Genomic DNA, 24,002 nt, shown 5'->3' on the forward strand with positions numbered 1-24,002 from the left:
CCAAGATGCCCCCCTACTGATGAATGGATTAAGAAAATGTGGTATTTATATACAATGGAATTTTATTCAGCCACAAAGAAGAATGAAATTTTGTTGTTTGCAAGTAAATGGATGGAACTGGAGAACATTGTTTTAAGTAAAGTTAGCCAGGTTCAGAAGGCCAGAAGCAACATGTTTTCTCTCATATGTGAAATATACAGCAATATTATGAAAAACAGGTCACGCTAAGGGAAGGTCACTTATGGGGGGTGTAAAAGAAAGAAGTTAAGAAGGTGAATATAGTTGATGTACTCTCTATACAAGAATCAATATAGAATTTTTAACTGGTCAAAACCACCATAAGAAAGGGACTAAGGTAGAAAGAAGAAAAAGAGAGGATATGAACAAATTGGGCTATAATACATATGTACATGGAAGTGCCACAAGGAAACTCCCTGTGTAGCTGTCTTAAATAAGCAAAAATGTCTTTTTTTTTTTCACAAAATCAGAAAATAGGAGGGCAGACTAGGTCCTGCCGGGCAGGTTGTTAGTACCAGTGTGAGGGGGGAGGTGGTGGGGAAAGGGTGTAGGACCGTGAATATGTTGCAAATACTGTGTACACATGCATGTAAATGGGAAAATGATACCTGTTCAAACTATTCCAGGAATGGGGACAGGGGGATTTAAAAAGAATGGTGGAGGGGTGAATTCAAGTATGATATATTTGATATATTGTAAGAACTTTTGTAAATGCCACAATATACCCCCACCCAGCACAACCATTAAAAAAAAAATAGAAGGGCAGTATGGCTCTAGTCCTTAAAAAAAAAGAAAAAGATAAAAGCCTATATACCTAAATTTGAATTGAAACTATCACTATGAACTCATAATATTTTTTGAAAAAAAGAAATGGTCCCCTAACTATCCTTGAAAAAGTCTGCAAACAATGACTACCCCTTTAGCAATAAGCATGGTAGTACACAGATTGTGATCTCTCTTTTTTTTTCCAGTACTGAGGTTTGAATTCAGGGTCTACACCTTGAGCCACTCCACCTGCCCTTTTTTTTTTTTTTTCCGCGATAAGGTCTCACAAATTATTTGTCTGGGCTGGCTTTGAACCATGATCCTTCTGAGCTCTGCCTCCTGAGTAGCTAGGATTACAGGAGTGAGCCACCAGTGGCCGGCTAGATTGTGGTCTCTCTAAGTAACCAACCTCCTTGGCAAAAAGCAAGGACGCTTTCTAAAGTGGCCAAAGCATAAGGACCTAACTGAAATGGGCTCTCACTATCCAGATTCAGGACAAGTTAAATATCAAAGTAAAAGAACAATAGTAGCATGTTATAACTCATTGAATAAGATATGAAAACATGATACATTTGTTATATTAACAAAAAATAAGCAAATAAAGGTGACAGGGAAAATCTCTTCCTTACAGAAGATTGCTAATTAACAAATGTAGAACAAATAGAGGGGTTATAACCACTTTGCAGCTAGTACAATAATATTTGATTCTGGCTTACTAAAACATGCAGCTGAAAGTTTGATGGAAAAAAAGACATTAATAAGGCCTAAAAGTTTCCCCATATCAATTATAGAGAAAAGAAGAACTATACAATGGAGAAACCTGGCAGATACTATCTTAAACAAGTGATCAGAGCCCTTTGTTATTTATTACTGTATAACAAACTATTTCAAATTATGCCAAAATATGGTGGCTTTGGTTCTATGGACTGAGGAGACTCAACTGAGACCTCTCATGCAATTACATTAAAATGTGGGCTGGAACTTAATTCATCTCACTGTTCAATATCAATTTGTTTAAATGATGGATTCTTTGCTTTGATATCTGGTGGCTGGGATGGCTAGAACAGGTGGATACTGCCCAAGTATCTTTCTCTGCAAGTGGCTGGCTTGGGCTTCCTCACAGGTTGGTGGGTGATCTCAATCAGACTTTGTATGGTGGTTGCCTACCTCTAAAGTGAGCCTTCCAACTGAGCAAACATTCCAAGGACAGCATTCCAAGACACCAGGAAAGAATCTGCAAGGCTTGTTAAGATCTGGCATAAGAACTTAAAGATATATTTGATGTATTGCAAGAGCTTTTATAAATGTCACAATGTACCCCCAGCACAATATTTTTAAAAAGAAGAAGAAATTAAAGTTACATCTGTCACATTCTATTGGTTATAAGAAAGTCAAAGATCCAATCCAGATTCAAGGAGAGGAGTCTACATAACACCATGAAAACTGGAGGTATGGTTCAATGAAGAACTTGGAGATTAGCTATAGATGATCAATGTGCAGCACTTGACTCCTTTGGCAACCTCAAGACCCTCGATTCACAATAAGCTCATTATTTGTTCTTTTAATGATGTCCCAAAGTTCCCATAGTCTTTCTTCATTCTTTCATCTTTTTTCTCCTCTCACTATATTTTCAAATCACCTGTCTTGGAGCTCACTAATTTTCTCCTCTGTTTGATTTATTATGCTATCAATGCTTTATTATTGCATTTTTAATTTCACTTAGTGTATTTCTTAGCTCAAGGATTTTTGTTGACTATTTTTTAAGTTGCTTCCTTCTCTCTGCTAGTTTTGTTTGCTAGGATATTGAATCATTTCTCTTTGTTCTCTTGAAACAAAGATGCTCTCCTGAGCATTTGCCCATACTGGTCACTGTCAGTTTTTGACACCTTTTCTGACTACTAGATGAGGTTGTGATTGTCTGAATGTTCTTGATGTTTGTTGGCATGTGATATCATCTGAGAAATAAAGGACTGAGTATTTATTCTGATCTTCATAATCTGGCTTTGTTTATTTCTGTCTTTCCAGAAATTCAGGTAGGATGCTTGTGTTCTCTGAACCTGTAGTCACTTCCACAATTTCAGCACTAGGTGGCATCCTAAGTTCAGATTGGCTATGAGTCTGCTATTTGGTGTGTTGTCACTGAATCAGAGGGCTATACAAGCTCAAGTTTACCCCAAATCTATAGGTGATGTGTTGTTCAGTATGAATTAGGAGAGTACCCACAAAGGCTAGTTCATCCCTACAACCCTTTCAGTGGGGGCAGGGTAGACACAAATGTCTTATCTGTAGTCACAAGCCTGTGGTCTGGATCTGTGGAATTCCATCTACCTCTGGACAGAATCAACGGAAAGGGACAGCTGCAGGCTCCTATGTCACACAGTGGCCATAAACACCAAAATTATGTGTCATACCTTGAACCCACAACCCACCAAGACCAGCAGAGTACTGCCAACGCCCACACTGCTAAGGGTTGCCAATTGCTGAAGTGGACTCATAGCCCAAGACTACTACAACCAGTGATAGGTGATGCTGACTGGAATAGAGGTTTAATAGGCCTCATGTCTTTCCTAGCACTGGAGCTTTTCCAGATGCTGTGTCTGCAAGCAGGCATGGGGATGGCTGCTGTTAGTATCTGCCTACTCAGTGTCAGGTTTTACCACTGAGCACTGAGTTCCAAAGCAAAGTCCTTGTACATTAATACCTCCATTCTACCCCCAGTGAATGGAATCTTGCTCCATGCTATGCTGTCCAATGTTGTGATAGTGTTAGTGAAGACAGTCCCTTGACTGCCGAGGCTGATATTGAGCTGGGTCACATCTGAGACTCATAGCCACAAGAACCTGCATAGTCTCAGGGATGTACTAGGCCCATGCCACAGGATTTGAAGATTCAAGCTGAAACAAGTCCACCCCACCAGGGTGCAAAACTGTACATGGTGCCAGCACAAGTCTTCAGCTCCACCTGTGAACACTGGCCTAATATTAGCTGTGCTGCTGGAGAATGGAGGAAGGGCAGCAGAGACAGTGCCTCGGTCACTGAGGCTAATATTAAGCTAGGTTACATCTGATGATTCTATCATGTTCAATCAAAGAACTGTTAACTGACCACGGACTGAAACCTCCAAAACTGTGAGCCAAAACAAACCTTTCTTCTTTTAAAGTTGCTTTTAGGCCTTTTGTTATAATAGTGGAAAGATAACAAATGCAATCAATCTTGGATTTTCAGCACTCAAAAATTGTGGGCTAATGAACCTCTCAGGTATTTTGTTATATATAGCATATATATATTAAACATAGCATTTAAATGTCAAACTCCATCTCTTTGGAGGCAAGTCAAATAGCAAATAAGGTGCTTTATTTTTAACTAGGTTACTTGGAATTTACTCCACATGCATGACATTTTGTTTTTGTTTTTGCAGTATTGTTAATTGAACCCAGTGCTTCCTGCTTGCTAGGAAACACCCCACCTCTTGAGCTATATCCCCAGTCCTTTTGTTTTTGAAAAAGAGTCTTGCTAACTTTGCTGGACTAGCCTAAAATTCCTGCCTCCACCTCCTGAGTAGCTGGGATTATAGGTGTGCAGCACCATACCAGGGTCATATGCATGATATTAGTAGTCAATGAAAGATTGAGTAGAGTTTATACATAAAATTTGGGGCTCCTGCTCTCTGAGTTTCTCATAGTATTCTCTATTACTTTCTAGCAGTTGTAATTGTCTCAAATTCCATTCTCTACTTTTTCAGGCCAAAAAAACTGACCTACCAGAATTCCAGCTACTTCTAATAATGCAAACTGTAGGTAGTATCTGTGAAAACGGAAGGAACTCATTCTTTGCTATTGTCTTCTTCCAAATGCCCTCTCCCCTCCAGAGTCTGACTGCTTCTGCTTTCTCTACAGTGCCAACAGGTACTATTTTCTTTGTATTCTGTGCAGGGTTTAGCAGTGGTGTGGGTCAGTTATTAGCAAAGAGACTCTACTCATACATTGGATAAGAGGCTTAAATTTCCATGGAAAAAATGATCAAGGATTAGGGGTTGTAGTGTGGAAGAGCTCTACATTCTATATTAGAGAATTTAGAAGAATTTGGATCAATCCTAGTCATTTCCCATACCATAAATCTTGTCCAACTCATTTTTATTCCACCTTACTCTGGTGGCTTATCCAGACTCTTCCCAATCAACCTCCACTCTTTTCTTCATGCACCAAGTATTTACCTTTCTAAGAATTTTTCCATTTCAGCTAGTTTATCTAATTTGCTGGCATATAATTGTTCATAATATTGCTTGTCATTTTATTTCTGTAAGGTAGATAGTAATGATTACACTTTTCACTTCTGCTTTTAGTAATTTGAGTCTTCTTTTTTTTCTGGTCAGTCTAGATAGTTTTGTTGATTTTATTGAGCTTTTGCAAAAACTATAGGTTTTATTGATTCTGTTTATTGTTTTCCTATTCTCTCTTTCATTTAGCTCTACTCTAATCCTGATTATTTCCTTCCTTCTGCTGGTTTTGGGACTACTTTTCCCTTATTTTTCAATTTCCCTAAGATATGAGGTTTATTTTCTGAGTTGAGATCTTCTTTTTTGTTTTTACTTACTTGATACTGAGTATTGCTATATAGCCAGGCTGGCCTCAAATACATGATCCTCCTGGCTCCATCTCCCAAGTGCTGAGATTACAAGTGTACCCCACTAGGCCCAGCTTTTTCCTTTATTTTTTTAATGTAGGCATTTATTGGTATAAATTGTCCCATAAATACTGCTTTTGCTACATCCTGTTATTATTGGTCTGTTGTGCTTTTGCTTTCATTTATCTCAAAGTCTTTTTGTTTTATTTTGTTTCTTGTGGTATTGTGGATTGAACCCAGGGTCTTGCACTTGCTAGGCAAGCGCTCTACAACTTAAGTCACAGTCCCAGACCTTTTGTTTCAGTTATTTTTCAGATAAGTTTCATGTTTTTAGCCTGGACCACAATCCTCTTACTTACATCTCCTGTGTATCAGGGATTAAGACACTTGCTACCACACCCAAGTTATTGGTTGATATGGGGGTTTTGCTAACTGTTTTGCTTGGGCTTACTTCAAACCACAATCTCCACCTCCCAAATAGCTGATATTAAAGGTCCTTGTTTTAGTTATTTTTCAGATAGGGTCTCATGCTTTTGCGTGGGACCAGCCTTAGACAATGATCCACCCAACTCAACCTCCTGCATAGCTGGGATTACAAACGTGAGCCACCATGCCCAGCTCGTGTTTTGAGGTAGAATCTTAATAACATTTTTTGCCAAGCTGGCCTTGAACCATGATCCTCCCATCTTTTTTGGTGTGTGTGTGTGTGTGTGTATGTGCATATGTGTACTCCAGCTCTTAAATTGTGTCATCTCACTGATTTCTGGACTCCATGGTTTCTGATAAGAAATCAGCTGTTAATCTTACTGAGGCTTCTTTATCATGATCACCCAGTCCTATCTTTCTGTTTTCCATATTCTTTATTTGTTTTTGTCTTTTGATGATTTGATTATAATATTTCTTGATGTGAATCTCCTTGAATTAACTGTACACTTTTAGGTGTATGAATTCATAATACTTTTCTGCTATTGTTTCTTTTAATATTCTTTTTTTTGTGGTACTGGGATTTGAACTCAGGGCCTACACCTTGAGCCACTCCACCAGCTCTTTTTTTGTGATGGGTTTTTTTCCAGATAGGGTCTCAGGAACTATTTGTCTGAGCTGGCTTCCAACCATGATCTTCCTGATCTCTGCCTCCTGGGAAGCTAGGATTACAGACGTGAGCTACTGGTACCCGGCTCCTAGACTTTTATTTCTCAAAATTTTTGGTCTGTTTATTGTTGTTTGAATTTACACTTTGCCTCCATGGTAGTGGCTGTTATTTGTGATTAAAGTCTCTTGACAGACACCCCCCTAAGGGAAGTGTTGAGGCAAGTGAAACTAAGACAAGCCCTTGAACTGAAACTTCACATAACCACTAAACATACCAGAAATTACACAACCTAAAATCTTGTGGGCATAAGATCTACATTGTGCTCTTTGGTGCTTGTGACAATCTGGAGAATGGAAGATGACCAGACAGCTCCCTTACCAAAATTCAGCAGCTTTTTTTTCTATTAAATATTTCTGTAGTCATTGTAAGGTTTTTAATTATTATTAGTAGTAGTAGTAGTTCTATAATTTCCAGAAAAGGTGATTCAGATAGTTTTGCTAATTTATTCCTGGCTGCTATGGTGGGACACATTTTCCAAGTTCTCTACTGTCATTTTTATCGACATCACCTCATATAATTTTGTGCCTTCCAGACTTGCTTAAAATTGCTTTCTCAGCCTGGAATGCAGAGAAAGAAGAAAATGTTGCTGTCACTGACACTATCAATAGGATGATTTGAAAATAAGCCAAAGAGCAGTTGCAAAAGTTTTTGAACAAGAACAGCATCAGCAAAATAACTTTTATCTTTCTTAAAGGCAACATTCATTAAATGACCTACTTGCATTTGTGAAGCCCCCAATAATAGAGATGGTGTTTGGTGGAAACTGGAGAGCACAGACTTTGGGATAAGACCTTTGTTTGAATTCCAGATATTTTGCCTCTTAAAAGTTGTTTGGCTGTAGCAAGTCACCTAAACTCTCTAAGAGTGTTTCTTTATCTGTAAACTAGGTATAACATCCACTTACAAAATTGTGGTAAAGAACTAAAAAGTGATACTATATGTCAAATACTTGATACATTACTATTTGTTAAATTTGGACTTTTTGGTTCTTTTACAGTACTTTTTTTTTTTAACTAGGTTTTCTATTTGTTTTTGAGATACGGATCTCCCGAACTATTTGCCTGGAGGCTGGCAAACAGCAATCCTCCTGATCTCTGCCTCCTGAGTAGCTAGAATTACAGGCGTCAGCTACCAGCTCCTGCCTCTTTCTTTTTTTAAAAGAACCACTGGCTTGTGGGTTGCTATGTGGTTTTCAGACTTACCTAGAGCTGACTTCCCTAACAAACACATTAATTTTACTTAGATTGTATGTTTATTCGCACTGGCTTTGGGAAAAAATTGCTGGACTAAGGAAGCTAAAATCCCCCAAAACCCCTCTTTTAGTCTAGAGACTAATTTGTCACTCATTTTTAAAAAAGTCTAGGCGAAGGAGGGAGCATGCCAAGCCAGTTACTTTTTTTTCTTTTTTCTGAGATCATCTTCTGTAGGTGTCCACAGGGTTCAAGCGCGGGATCAGAGCACGTAACACCAGCCAGGAAAGCCTGAGAAGAGAGACATATGGGAGGTCAGCCCTAGAGCCAGATGCTACATCAGCGTTTTCTGACGTCTGAGGTTGTAAATCGCAAGAGATCGTTTTTTCTCTGTGATGCCTTAGGGCCGCTTGTCTCACCCGCCGCAGTTTGCCGGGAGCTCGCACACCTGGGACCCGCCTCCCCTTCCCCGCCCCCCGCGAGGGGCGGGGCTCTGAAGGAGGCGAGTCGCTGCCGCGGAGCCCTCTGGGAGTCGTAGTTCCGCGCGGCGAATATATTTGATGGAGGCGACAGGCTGGGCACGCCCAGGACTCCATCCCCCGTCGGCCCACGCGGCCTAGGTCATTGCATCTTCCTGTTTGGGGAGCAAGCAGCCCGGCAGCGGCGATTTGCTAGGTTTGGGAAGGGGTCCTCGCCTTCCCGTCCAGTTTTCCGAGGTTAAGGGCTTGGCCTGCTCAGGTAAAGCATGTTCCCTCGTCTGGCAAACTCGCCCCGGGGAGGGCGGGGAGGGAGACGGGGGTGGGGGCGGGAAGGGCTGAGCTCGGGCGAAGCCGGCTGTCACCGGGATAGTTCTGTGGTGCGGGGCATCGAAACTGTCGCGGTGGGGAACGAGGTGAAACCCAAGCCACGGCGCCTCGCGGGGCTCCGGCGCGGTGAAGTAGCGAGTCCGCCGGGTACGGCAGATGGGCTTCCTGAACCCTGGTAAGAGGAGAGTCAGGGGAAATTGCAGAAATGGGAGCTCCCCTCCATCTCCCGTGGGGAAGAGCTAAGTTGGGGAGCCTGGGGCGAGGACTGGTACGCGCTTCTCACACTACTCAACTTGTGCGAGAGGCGTTTTGATTTTGTGGGGCGGGGGGCGGGAATCTGTCATCTGTCTCAGAATACTGGAGCTGCAGGCAGCTGGTCACGTGCACGCTCCTCAAGCTACGGAGCCGAGGACTGAGGTCCGCAGATTTGGAGAAACCCTGTCATCATCAGCCTACTTGACCAAAGCCTAATTTCATAACCCTGGCAGTGCCTTATCTATTGCTATCAGTACATCGGCAAAGATCTTCTATATGCAGGATCAAAGGCAAATGCTGAAAGTTTTTTTTTTTAACTTTTAATAGATGAAAGCCTTGTGACTTGGAGAAGAATATCTCTGCCTCATAGAAAACTCCAAACTTTCTTATTAAGATAAAACTTGACAGCAAAGGTGTCACCTATAGTTTTTGTACCTCTAAGAAAATAAAATTTACCTTCCCTTCCCCAGTTTATTCCTACTAGAACTCTGAGAATAGTTAGCCTTAGATTTCTTCTCACAATCTTAAGTGTTGTATATCTGCTATACACATAAAAATAATATGCTGTTAACTATGACTTTATGATAACCTAAGTATTTACAAAAAAGGGAAAAGTAAGCATAGGAAGATAGGGATACCAGTCTGAATTACAAATTAAAGTAATACTTTATAGTATTTTTAAAGGATATACTAGCACAGAAAATTTGAAAATCATTGAGAGGTTAAAATTTTCTGCCAGTCCTGCATTTTATAACCCACTTACATTTCAGGTGTTTTGCTAGTATGGGGGGGGCAGTAGGATTGGGGTTTGAACTCAGAGCATCACACTTATAAAACAAGGGTTCTGCCACTTGAGCCACACCTCCAGTCCATTTTGCTCTGGTAATTTTGGAGATGGGGGTCTCGCCATTTCCATGGACTGATCTGGGTCCTTGATCCTCAGAATCTCAGCCTTTCAAGGAGCTAGGATTACAGGTGTGAGCCATGGACACCTGGCAAGATGGGTGCTTTCTTTTCTAGACCACATAGTCCTCCAGAATAGTCAGATTTAACACCCTTTGAAGCATTAACTTGCCAGATTGGAAGCATGTTCTAACAGTCACATCAAAATTGAAGTATTATACCTCTTGTTGACTGACTAGTAAATTGTTCATAAGGAAGGAATTTAGATAAATTTGTTAGTGAACTTAATAGCAGTTAAAGACTTATAAAGAAGAAAACAAATCTATGCTTCCAGGCTACCTTTTTTTTTCTTTATGATACTGGGATTTGAACTCAGGTCCTGTGATTTCTAGGCAAGCACTTTACCACTTGAGCTATGCTGTCAGTCCTTTTTGCTTTTTGAGGTTATTTTTTTAGATAGAGTCTAGAGTTTTATTTTAGCCCAGTGCAGGCCTTGAACAGCAACCCTCCTACCTTTGACCTCCCACTTAGCTGGGATGACAGGCACACACCACTATGCCCAGCTTATTGGTTGAGATGGAGTCTCGCTAACTTTTTGTCAGGCTGCCCTTGAACCAACTGAGTAACTGAGATTATAGGCATGAGTCACCATTCCCGGCCAGGCTGTCTTTTTTTTTTTTTTAATGTTATAATTCCTTTGCTTTTATATTGGCATACTGTAGAGTTGGGTAAACTAAACAAAGTTTACCTACTGATGGAACACAGTCATGCATACTCATCTTCAATTGCCTTTCATACTAAAAGACAGAGTTGACCAATTGCAGAGACTGTATGACTGGATAAGCTTCAAATATTTTTTGTATAGTCCTCTACAGAAAATTTTGTCAATCCCTGGCATAGTAAACTGAATCTAAATAAAGTATCTGAAAATCTATAACATATGCAGATACAGTAGATAATACTAGTTTTCAGCCTCTGAAAAAGAACATAAAGTATTTGTATATTAGTCATGTTTGGGCACAAGCTAGTATATGCTACTGCAAATTGATGCCAGCATTGTGACATAGATACTGCACATTTACCTTTGCAAAGAATTATGAAAGGAAGTTTCTAACTCTAGTATAGAAAAGGCTGGAATTCTTTGAAATATAGTGAAAACCACAGTTAAACCTTTAAACAGTAATATCATACTGACTTTCTTTGGTTGCTGTCTATGTCCTTTTTGTGGCAATAAGTGCTTTAGTGGTATACCATTTTTTTAAATAAAACTTGAAAGTACCACACAAATCAGGTAAACTGTTGATTTTTTTGGGGGGACGCATCTCAGTCAGTTAGTGCTCCTCTAATGAAATACCTGAAACTGCATAATTTATAAACAACAAATTTATGTCTAACAATTCTAGAGGCTAGAAAGTCCAAGGTTGAGGTGCAGTCAGGTTCTGTGTTTGGTGAGGCTCTATTTCTGCTTTTGAGACAGTGCGTTCTTGCTAAGGGACAGAAAGGCAAAGGCGGCCTGGTTAGTTCCCTTCAGCCCTTTTATAAGGTGCTAATCCATTGACAACTTAATCATCTCCTAAAGGCCTCCCTTCTTAATATTACAACATTGGCCATTATGTTTTGACACATGACTCTTAAAGGTAACACAAAAATTCATATCATAGCAGGACCCTATCCTAAAACTAGTCTTTTTTTTTTTTTTTGGCGGTACTGGGATTTGAACTTACATAGGCATGCACTTTGCTGCTTAAGCCATGCCTCCAGCCTTAAAACCACTCTTAAACAACTAGGGACTCATTATTAAATGACTTAGTTTTGACTCAATAGTCTTGCATCTGGGACTGTGTTTTAAAGCTTAGAGATTAAGATGTTAGAAATGAATCTGTTTCAGTCATCTTCCACATTTGGCTCTCACCAAATTATATCAGTGTTATGACTATGGCAAATTAGCACCATAGATGTTTTAGCATTTTAGTCATTGATAATGCTACTTGACATTATATAAGATTAGATACAGAACTGTTAATTCACCTCTCAATCTAATTCATCAAACTGAAGAATATCTTACAGTTTTATTCATAAAAACATTCAAAAAGGCATTAAAGTACTTTTGGAACTACATTCTAGGGAGGGTTGAAATTCAGGCTAATTAACTGAGGCAACTCAAAATTACCAAGGTCCTTAGAGATCTTGATATTTACCTGAAAATTATTAAAGCTTTGATGAAAGAGGCACCAGGAACTTTGGACTCCTCATTTATGATTTATTATTTTAAATCACTAAGGTATGATCAGTTTTCTGCTTCTTTGTAATACATAGCTAATTTTTCTGTGTCACAAAATTTCAGATTTTCTCAAAACAAATATTCATATATGACTTTCTTTTGGCAAGGCTGACTGAAACCCAAGAATTTTTGTAAGTTTCTCTTCTTTCCTGTTTTCCTAGCATTCAATCCCTACTTAAAATACTATCTCCCAAAGTTAAATGGATCCACTCTATCTGAACTCAGCCACATTTTCACTATAGTGTAGGAAGCAATACTGCAGTGTATTGGTTTTCAGGGTAATTCAGGAAGTATAGCCATATATTTCTTCCATTGTTTAAGCAGAATTTTTTTGTTACTATGACTTAGCTATTGTCCTTTCCCCTGTTTTGCTGCCATTGGTAAGGATTGTTGCTGGTTAGAAAAATATCTAGTCTGTAGACAAAAAAAAAAAAAAACAGTTTGTGACAGGAAACATTCATTTAAACTAGTTTGCTTCAAGAAAAACAAATTCATTGTGTTTCATTTGTGATCTGTATACCTAGGCAAGAATTTTCAGTCATCTTATTACCATCTGCATTTGAAAGAGGTGAATGCATTTGTTATTCTGAGTATTTTTGGTCTTTTACTCACACATCTAGACATGAAAGACCTGATTTTCAGATGGTTCTTCTGTGTTCCAGCTAACCTAACTCCTTCCTTAGGGTAGACAGATAGGACAGTATAGAGGAACTGGCACTGGAAATCAGAGCCACCTGATTTCAGTCTCTGCTGGGCTTTATTAGCTAAATGAGTTAGGAAAAGCTTCTTCTCTGAGCTTCAATTTCTTTTTTCTTCTTTTCTTTCTGTCTTTTTTTTTTTTTTTTTTTGTAATATGAAAGTATTGGGAAGTATTTACTTCCCAAATGCTAAGGATTTGGGGAAATTAAACAATTCCATGTACAACATTAGGCCAGTAGTAAGCATTTAATAAGTAAATGTTAGTTCCATCTCCCCCTCCTGTTCTATTGATTTGTTTTTTCTCTGAAGTTTCTTCCAAAATGACATCTAGTTTTCTTCAGAAATGAAATCTTTCCCATTAGTACTATTCTGTTTGTGACAGTTCAATTGAAGATCTGCCTTTATTTATTCCACTGACTTTATTCCTTTTATACCAAAGACATATAGATATGTCAGCTGTTTTTTTTCAGGCCACTGAATTAAACCAATACATAATTTTTCTGCTTATTTTTAAGAAACAAATTCACAATAAAAATGATAGCTTTGTAACAAATGTGCATTGTGTGCATTATCTTATTTAAATCTCAAACCCTGTAAGTCTAGTACTTTTATTTATCCTCCAAACCCAAAAATCCTGAGGGATTTAAATAAGTTGGTAAGTAGCAAAGCTAAGATTCAAATCCAGGTCGTCTTATGTGTGAACTTTGAATTACCATGCTCGACTTCATAGAACCATCATAGGCTATATCCCAAATTTACCGTTGTATATAATTCAAACAAAGTGATACCTTGGGAATTTTTTCTGAGGTGTTTTTATTAATTGTTGGAGATTTAGGAGCAATAAGTTTCTGCCACTTGAGCCATGCCCAGCCCTTAAAGGAAACTCCTACACAGAGACTAGTAGTGAGTGCTTGGCAAGGTTCCAAATACTAGTACATATGAATTTATATATTTTAAAAATATTTTTATGTGCTTTAGATTTTTCTGAATTACTTTTATCCCAGGTTGTTTTTGTTGTTTTTTGGTGGTACTGAGGTTTGAATTCAGGGCCATGTGTTTGCCAGGCAAGCACTCTACCACTTGAGCCATGGCCCCGCCCTCAAGTTCTTTATGTTACTTTTCACCCCGCTTTTGTAGAGTTCAAACCCAGGGTCTTAGACTTGCTAGACACATTTTGTACCACCAAGCTACACCCCCAGCCTTGTTATTTTTTTTATGAAAGGATACTAGCTTTCTAAAGTTTTTTTTTTTAGTTAAAAGAATTTTTTTTAATTCTATACAAAAATCCTAAATATAACTTTCCTACCAACAATGTTTATATCTTTCCTAAGCTTTTAACTCCTTTGCTATATCCAGATTAATTTAAAATGTATCTTTTATTGGTATTTTATATAAAATGTTTTCATTAATTACATTGAGGAACCATTTTTTTAAAAAAATTAATCAGTCAAATTGACAGGTTTAAATTAAGGAAATTTATCAGAACTATCAATATGAATTTTATAAATTAATAGGTTAAAATCTTGGCTTTTAGTTTTAAATTTAAGGTCAAACAAATCCACCGAACTGTTAGTTTTATTATGTAAAACAAGGAACTGCAAGATCAAACCTGTGTTTTTTGCTTCTTAATTACTCTGTTTTAGTGAAATTAGTTAGCTTCATCTCAGTTTTTCCCATATTAATGGAATTTCAGTAACGGTTACCATTGAACAATATATACTTTATATTAAAGAACACTTCTTACACTCCACATTTGAATACATACAATATATTACATGAATCAGAGTTTCAAAGAGTTAACTAAATTTTTTAACTTGGAATAAATTTTGCACTAATCTACTACCAAACTAATTTGGAAGCTAGGGCAGTCATTGGTGTAGACTTGAATTAAAAGTGAAATGATGAACTGAAAACTGGAATTGGATATGCTATTAGGGTTGATTATTCAAGGGATTTAGTACACATTGACTTCTCTCAGCTTCATAAGTTATATTTTTAAGTTTATAATGGCATGGAATATGACAAATATTTTTTCTGTTTTTCTCAATACTTTACACAGTGTTTGTAGGGACTTTTTGAGAACTTGTTGGATAAATACAGTGTTTATATGTATATATATGTATATATAAAATCAAGAGTTACATGATATTTTAGTTGTCGTCTCTTAAAGTAAGTAATCATTTTTACCATTGCTCTCTTTATAAGATATAGAAATAAAGCCTTTATTTAGACATGGTAGTATTTTGGTTCCACTTTTTTTCTTTTTGTGGTGCTGGATATGAAACTCAGGGCCTCCCGAGTGATGTACAAGCACTATAGCACTGAGCTATACCTCCAGCCCCTCCACTTTTGATGAAAACTTACTCTTACATGGTACTTCTTTAGCATTTTCTTTAGCATTTTGTCTTTGGTAGGACTAAGTCAATGAAACATTAGGCAGGAAAACAGAAGAGGGAAGTGAAAAGGAAAGAGAGAAAAGAAAGTGCACATATTTGGGAAACAGAAGGTGTTACCAGCATCTGTGTCACATTTGCCTTGCTGCTCACTACTGAAGACTTTTCCAATTAAAAAAGGGGAAGACTCAAGTGACTGCATATGTGGAAAAGTATTTTCACTATTTTTAGAGGAATAATACAGTTGAACATTTACTTTCTCATTATAAAGTACTAAATGTATTATTTAATTGTAGGATAACCTGGTGAGACAGGTATTGTTATTTTGATTTTGCAGATGAGAAAAATAGTCTTATGTGACATGATAGTGGTAAATTATACAGATATTGAGTAGCAGATATAGGATTTCTCATTCAAAAATGTATTTTATTTAAAATGCACACGTACACATGCTGCTGGGCATGATGGTACTTGACTAGTCCCAGCACTCAGAAGGCTGAGGTAGGAGGATCATAAGTTCAAGACCAGCTTGAGCTAAAAAACAAAGAACAAACAATGACGAAAATACGGACCTTGTGCTGTGGAGTGGTTTAAGTGGTAAAGCGGTCCTGCCTAGCAAGTGCAAGGCCCTGAGTTCAAGCCCCAGTGGTGGAAGGATGGAAGGAAAGAAGAAAAGCAGAAGGGAGGGAAGGAAGGAAGGAAGGAGTACTTCAAAACAGATAGACTTCAAAATAGATCATTTAAATTGTATAGGTCACAATTTTGCAGTGAAAATATATTAAGCCAAAAAAAGATGTCAGAAAATGAGATGTTCCTAAGTAAAACAATGTAGTAACATTCAACTTGCAATACCTGTGAGAGATTCCTATGGAATTCTAATTTAATGAAAATTCTGATCCAAATAGAATAGGAAAACAGTATGAAGTCAACTCTTAAGCACCCCAAAGTCCTATTCTTAACAGTTTTGTTAAACCATAAGTGTCCAAAGAAGAGAGTGTGATAATTTTTAAGCATTTAAAGTAAATTATCCTATATAACAGTGATCAGTAAGAGTAAACATAATTCTCATTTTGAAAAGGCAGCCGTTGGTAAGAAATAAGATATGTATATGTATTTTTTTAAAAATAGTAAGATTTCCTAATGTATTGGATGCAGTCTGAGAGAAAAAAGAAGTCATGGCTGAGTCCATGAATTTTGACCTATACAACTAGAAGGATAAGGATTCTATCAACTGAAATCAGGAAAACAATGGGTGGAGTAGATTTTTAGGGTTTTTTTTTTGTTTGTTTGTTTTGTTTTGGCAGTACTGGGGCTTGAACGCAGACCCTCACCCTTGCTAGTCAGGTGTTCTACCACTTGAGCTGCTCCTCCAGCCTTGGTTTGCTTTTTTTTTTTTTTTGAGGGGAAAAAAATTTGGGGCATGTTAGGTTTGCATTGGGTATTACATCCAGGTAAAGATGTTAAGTAGCCAATTGGATATGCAAGTCTGAAATTCAGGAGAGAAGTTTAGGCTACAGGTATATTAGTATAGACATTAGCATTGCCTAAATCAGCAAAACTTTCTACAGTAACCAAGAAGAGCTGCCATGCTGATTAAGCTTAAATCCTATTCACAGCTTAACTCCTTGCAAATCCTCATAAGGCATAGTTTATGATAACAAATTACTAGCTTATAACAAATCATTCTGAAATTAAGTTATTTAATAATTTAAGTACACACACATACACAGGCTATGGTCAATGTTAAGAAAACTTCTTTGAAGTTCCCTTTGGGAGAGTGAAGCCCATTTACTCCCTATGAATGCCTACTCTGATAGAAACTCTTAGTATAATTCTTAGTTTGGATGAGCCCTGGGTTTTGTCTTCTATTTCCAAGACTTCTCCTTTCCAGGCTTTGGAAACATCAGCTCAAATTCTCCTATTACCTGGGCAGCAGAAGTTTCTTTGAGTCATTTCTAGGTACCTTAACTTTGCCCACAAATGACTTGGTTTTCTTTACTATTTTTGATGCTTTTCAAAAGATTTTTAAAGTATTTTTTCCAGTATGGGTCCAAAAAACTTAATATGCTTTATTCTTGGGAATGGATTGCCCTATTTATTTTTCATTAAGATGAAATTCTATTTCAAGTTAGCAACTTTTTGATAAATATTTCAGGCACCTACCTCATTTAAGATATCTTTAGCACCATATGAGGGCTGTACACCTATAGTTCCAGCTACTCAGGAGCTACAGGAGTTCAAGGTCAACTGGACAACATAGATCTTGGCTCAAAAAGAAAAAATAAATGATATCTTTAGCAAATTCCCATACTTTTCCATTTCTTATGGATACAAATATATTACTGATGATTCATAGAAAAATTTTAATTAAACTATTTTTTCTTGATTTAAATAGGACTGACTTCCTCAGGGCTTAGGATCTGAGAAAATGGCAAATGAGGATAGTGATTCTAAGCATCTTCTTGTTTCTGAGGAAGATCATGAAGTCAGTCCTGGGCCTATGAATATCCAGTTTGATTCATCAGATCTAAGATCCAAAAGGTAAGGGTTTAAAACACTTATTTCCCAAGTAGAGTTAATAATTAAAATACAATGTTTTGTACCCAAACATGTATAGGATTGATTATGAGATAACTAATTTCTTACAGAATTTGTATGGGGTGCTATGAATACTATTTCATTTGTATTTTTGCATCTTATTTTTTCTGTTGGGAAAGGGGTTGAGGTAAACTTGCAAAGATGCATTCACATGATTTATTTAAATATGTGCCAATGGCCTTCATGCACCACATGCTGACAATAGAACAGTAAAACTAATAGATATAACCTTTACCTTCGATATTGTTAAATTCCAACAGATAGTTTAATTTGAGATTAAATTTTGTTTCAGTTTATACTTGAAAACTCACAGGAACCCATTGAAAAAATATAAATTGTTAAGAGAATTCAATAAAGTGGTTGCTTACAAAATAGGCAAAAATAAGGCCAGATGTGGTGGTACATATCTGTAATCCCAGCACTTGGGAGGTGAAGGTAGGAGAATCATGAGTTTGAGGCCAGCCTGGGCTCCATAGGGAAAAACTTATCTAAAAAAAAAAAACAAACAAAAAGGGAAAAAGTGAGAAAATGTAGTGGGAAAGAAAGATAAAATACATTAAAATAATCTTAGTAAGAATGTGCAAAATCTATGACAGAAGCTTTAAAAATGTGCCTGAGAGATGTAAGATAAGATTTAGTGTATTCCATGAAATCTCAAGTATACTAATTATAAATCACGTTTTTTTGACAGTAGTGAGGTTTGAATTCAGGGCCTTATGCACTTGCAAGCACTTTACCCTTTGTGTCATGCCCCCAGCTCTTTCTGCTTTTAGTTATTTTTAGATAGGGTCCTTTGTTTTTGTCCATGACCACAGAGTACAGTCTTCCCAGCTACTCCTCCTGTATAGCTGGGATTAAGGTTTGTACCAGCATGCCCAGCTTTTTTTTGAGATAGAGTTTTACTAACTTCTTCTAGGCCATCCCAGGCTGACCTCAAACTGCAATCCTTTTATCTTCACACCTCCCACATAGCTGGGATTACAGATGTGAGTGACTGCACCTGGCATAAATTATATTTTTTAAAAATATAATGCTAATAAAAACTGCTGCCAGTATCTCTGCTGTAATAATCTCGTAAGGCTTAGAATTTTTTTTATTTACTGAATGATCTCTTTGATATTTTGTCATTTATCTCTTGTGCAGTTAGAAAAATGAAACTATAAGCCAACTGTATTAGTTAAGACATTATTGGCATCTCACATTTATAATCTGATTCTTCTGAATTACTTTTTGACTTTGGAGTTTTCAAAACAGGTAGTTTTTTTTCCCCATGCACACTTGTCCTTTGTGCTAAAAAGAGCATTAATGATGTAGTATTTCTTGATTTTCTTCTAAAGCACTGAGGTCTTAATAGTTTTGATACTTGTACTTTCCTGATGCTACCAGAAGGTGTCACAGAAGGTTTCCTAACAACATTCATATTCCTTCCTCAAATGGTCTTCAATGATTTGACAATCAAAATAACCAGGGATAGCAGTTACCTGTCGTGCAATCAAGAATAACTGCCTTTTATACTGCCATCTGCATGACAGTGATTAAAAAATGTTCTAGATTATGAAGTGTCTTATTTTAAAATGTTTAAATTTGTATATTAAAATCACTAAAATAGGTTTTCCTCCTAGTGGAAAACCTCTAAAATAGAGATATGCTCTTTAAATTTTAACCCGTGAATTCACCGTGATTTCCCCCCCAATGCCAGCAGCCAATTCCTAAATTTATATGGATTAGCAATTTCTAAGCACTAATTTCTAAGCATTACTAAGCACTAGTTCACAGTAAAATGATACATGTACAGGTTGGTTTTTGCAGTATTTTTTAATAGCAAAGATTGAAAGCAATAAAAATATCTTTTTTCTTACAGGGCTGGGTAAATAAATTATGGCATATTCATACAATGGGGTTTTTTTCATCTATTAAAAAGGAGATGGCTTAATTACATTATCAAACAGAATGAGTCTTCAATTTAGTTTGTTAAGTGAAAATAGTGAAGTGCAAAGCAGTGTGTATAGTATGCCACCATTTGTGTAAAAATAAATCAATACATTATTTATAATATAAATAAATGAAGTCTAGGGGGATAAGTGGAAAACTGAGAGTGATTGCCCCCTTAGAGAGAAGCTGAGTGTTTGAGGGGTGGGATGATGTAACAGATACTGTTAGGTCAATTACTTACAGTTATTCAATGACCCATCCTAATCCCTGTTAACAGAATCTTAATTTCGATAACAGTTGTAGTGATTCTCAATCTAGGAAATAAAGAAGGATTGGTGTAAATTAATCTACATAATCTTGTTTCCATTTTTCAGATACTTAACTTTTTAGTCTTTCTTGTAGGTAGCAGTGGCATTGTAAAATTTATCATGTGAAAAATCTTGTCTGTTTTATAGTGGCCATTGGGAAAGGTAATGAAATTAATCTGTGACTCTTCCTTGTATAGTCTAACATTGGTGAATATAAGTCCTAATGGATTCTGACTGAATGCATAGGGTTTTCTTGAAACCTCTAAATTCTATGATAAATAATTGACCACTGTGACAATAGGACATAGGTCATTTAAGTGCATTCCATTACAAAAAGTTGCCAGGAGTTCAAACCATTTCTTGAAATTTTGATTAATATGGTACACTAAATGGAAATATATTTTCTATAATGAAACTTTTCAAAATGAGAGGGAATCATCTATTTACAATCATGGCATAACTACCTAGGTAAGCATGGTTTAAGGGAGGCAAATACTTACAGGAATTTAGCGGTCCTGAATGCTAATTTGCTTGTGAGATAATTTCTGTTTAAGAAAACAGAAACTATTTGATGAGAAAAAAAAATTGTGAGTACCATAAACCACTGGGGTTTTTGTTTGTTTGTTTGTTTGTTTGTTTTCTGTTTTTTGTTTTAGAATATGGATTACTTCACTTTATATATATAAATAAAACCCAAGCACATGAAAGAAAAGTAACTTCCATCAGAAAAATCAGGCAACTATTTCCAAAACTTCAGTCATTTTAGAGTCACCTTATAATTTTGGTGATATCTGAGTACCACCTCTGTCTTATAATTTATCATTTCTTAAAAATCTGCTTACTTTTTAAAATTTGAGTTAATTAAGCCTCATTATATATTTGTGAAATCATGCATTTGAAGTGTTGCTAATACCTTTTTTCTAATAAACATTGAAACCAATACCAACTATTTAACATAGCATTCATGCTTATGCTACCTAAAATCATCTTCATACCATCAAACTTTGGCTTTGGCAAATTTTAGATTACTGTCCTCAATTTTGCTTGTGGTTTTCTATCTTTTCCACTAGGTGGCAATCAAAATCTTGCATTACTTGAAGTGTAAGCAGTTGAATGACTGCTGTAGATGGAAAGATAGTGTGCTGGATCTTAGCATTTTGGTGGAAGTGGGGTCTAACCTTAGGAGGACAAAGGAGTTGGTCCTTATATGGAAGGACATGCTTCACAATTAGTTGGATCATTTGGGGAGTTTTTCAAAAACGCAGGCACTTTTTAAATTCAACATGCTTCCCTGACTCATCAATTTATCACCTAGTTTGGGATGGAGTGAGGAATGTGGATAGAGGCATAAAACACAGAAAAGTTTCAACATCTCCCATGTTGTATTTGATATATTCCATCAGTGAACACTGTCTAAAAAATTGTTTTCCTGCTTTTCCCAGACTTTCTGGCAACCGAAGATAGAGCTGGTATTTAGAGTTGCTTTATGTTCTGCTGCTCCTGTGGCCTGTGCTATGTGGTCGTTGGCCATTCCAGCAGGCCTTCAACCAAATTGTGAAATAGTGATTTTGTTTTTGAGCTTTCCCCTGCTTTTCCAATCTTCTGTTTCCTCTTCTTTCATTTTTCCCATGCTCTAAGACTTTTGTATCCTTCTCTGTATGCCAAGGCAGGAGTTCATCTAGGCATTAAAAATGCTTTGAATAGCATATTTTTCTTTTTTCCCCTCACTGTCCTATTCATGTAGGGTTCTATTGTCAGCTTGGTATTAGAATGGAAAATAGTCTGATGTATGAGAGATCTAGTCCATTGCCTTTCCATGGATGTTTGCATTTTAACGTGATAATTCCTGGAAATATAAAATCCTAAAGGTTCAAGATTTTTCTAAAGGGTAGCATTTCAAGTGTTCTGATAAGCCATTGGAATAGAGGTAGAGATTTAAAATAGAGAGCATTTCTCATGCCTTTCAAACATACAATGTTTGCTTGTTACAAAGTCTGGTAACATCTGTGCATCTGTAAACTGACCTCTTTTTTGTTTCACCTGTCACTAATACTGTCACTGTAGAGCAGCCTCAATTGACTCTTTTGTACTCATAGCCGAAAGAGAGAGAGAGAGAGAGAGAGAATAAGAAAGAGAGAGAGAGAGAAGGCAAAGGTAGTTTACTAAGGCAAAGTGGGGAGCTTATCTAGTAATGAATAAAGGTGGATTCTGGCCCAAAGACAGTGATTGGAAGCGATTACTGAGGTTTGATGATTTCAGAGTTGGTGATTATATAGATATCTACAACAAAAGATAGAAAAATTGAGGCTGGGAGTGTAGCTCAGTAGTAGAGCACATTGTTAATATGCATAGGCCCTAGGCTTGATCCCCAGAACCTAAAAGAAGGAAGGAAGGGAGAGATAGTGAGAAGTTTAAGAAAATAGTTTTCCCAAGAGGGCTGGTTTCCAGAGCTACATGAATTGTACCTTGAGAAACTTGCCATCAACGTTAGAGGTAGATGAGGACTTTGACTGTTATTAGTTGCCTTATGCTGATGACTGATTTGTTTATTGTATTACCACTTCCATATCCTTCCTTCTCTTCCATTGTTTTTCCCTGCACTCCTTTCCCTCTCCACCTTCCTTCTCTCCCACTTACAGCTCTTCTCTCCCATTTCAAAATGTTATTTTTCCAAAACAGTTATCTTTCAGCTAAATGCTTTTTTTCTTTCCCTCAGCAGAAACTGATGCTAAATGCTTCAAGAGGATAATTTTCTCCTTGGAGTTAGAAATAATCTTAAATCTATATATGGCTTTGTTATATTAAGATCTTATTTCTAGTCCCATTGGAATCCTTTTATTCTCTCAAATTCTTTGTTTTTATGTATTTTTTTCCTTCTTCCTTTCCTAACTGCCTGCTTTGTGTCCCTGTCTGCTTGCCTAAGTTGTATCTCTCATACATATTCCAATTTTACTTTTTATTTACGTGCCTAGAAGTTTGTTATGCTTTATCTTCTTCTCTCCTTCCCTCCTTAAATTATATGGAGAAGATTAAAGACATAGGGAGCCTTTTTAAGTTTCACTGATGCTCAATAGGGCCGATTTAACAGTATGCTTTGCTGGGCAGAAAAGATATGAAGGATTGGCATGCCATCTTTTTCTGTCTGCTCAATGTCAATATATCCAAGTATTTATTTAGTCAAAAGGGTTTTAGTACAATAACATAATACTACTACAAAACAATGAAGCCAACCATAGGTGTGTAATGAGATTTGATACTTCTTTTAAATACCATGTATTAAATTAATGAAGGCATATGAAATACAAGGATCTTGTTAAAGCCCAGTAGCTGACAAGGAATTGATGTAAAAATTACATACTTAGATTTTATACCAGTTATTATAGTCTTACTCTGAAATTGTCCCCAAAAGTCTATCATATAACTTCTATGGCCTTCTTATTAATATTTCTTCCAATCTATTCTTTATTCTCTTATCATAAGGTATAGTTTCCATGGTCTTTTAAGTATTAGAAGATAAATGAATGCCTCCACAGTTGAAGTGAGGAAATATGTTCTCTGTAAAATAATGTAGGGAATTATTTTGTTGCTTTATGTATAAAAAGGTTTGGCTCACTGATTTCTGTTGCCTAGAATGCATGAGGCTCTGGATTTCATCCTCATCAGTATGTGGGGGCAGAGGTGGCTGGATCATTTGTAGGAATATCATAGCCATTTTTTTCTCTTTAGTAGTTTATAGTTTATCTTGGCATGCTACCACTACTTCCATTAAGGTTATTTTTCTCTTTTATTTTATATGTATCTAACCTTTTATTTTAACACTAGGCTTTTTCCTAACGCTAGTTTTTATTTATGACTACGAGTATACTCCATAATTCAGAATGGTTATGACCTTCTCTCAAATCTTGGCTTGTTTGTTGCAAATAGAGGAAGGCATTTGTTTCCTTTATGTCTTTGTGTGTAGTTATGCCTGAGTATCTACAGACTATTTCTAGTGTACGTTACTTCCATTTGATTTCTCTTTTGTATTATGTCTTGTGACTAAATATAAGTATGTCTGCAGGTAAATATTTGTTGTCCA

At 36.8% G+C, this 24,002-nt stretch overlaps 1 protein-coding gene across 1 annotated transcript in view; it reads left to right on the forward strand.

The window, feature by feature from the left end:
- The first annotated feature begins 8,347 nt into the window (after positions 1–8,347).
- Positions 8,348–24,002, forward strand: part of Slc38a9 (solute carrier family 38 member 9) — a 78,552-nt gene continuing 62,897 nt past the window's right edge. Inside the window, exons 1-2 of the mRNA XM_074077487.1 lie at positions 8,348–8,487; positions 17,482–17,627. Coding sequence (XP_073933588.1) covers positions 17,515–17,627 — 113 coding nt within the window. The 5' untranslated portion in view covers positions 8,348–8,487; positions 17,482–17,514. The remainder of the gene's footprint in view (positions 8,488–17,481; positions 17,628–24,002) is intronic.

Source organism: Castor canadensis, chromosome 6, assembly GCF_047511655.1.
Source record: "Castor canadensis chromosome 6, mCasCan1.hap1v2, whole genome shotgun sequence".
Taxonomy (NCBI): domain Eukaryota; kingdom Metazoa; phylum Chordata; class Mammalia; order Rodentia; family Castoridae; genus Castor; species Castor canadensis.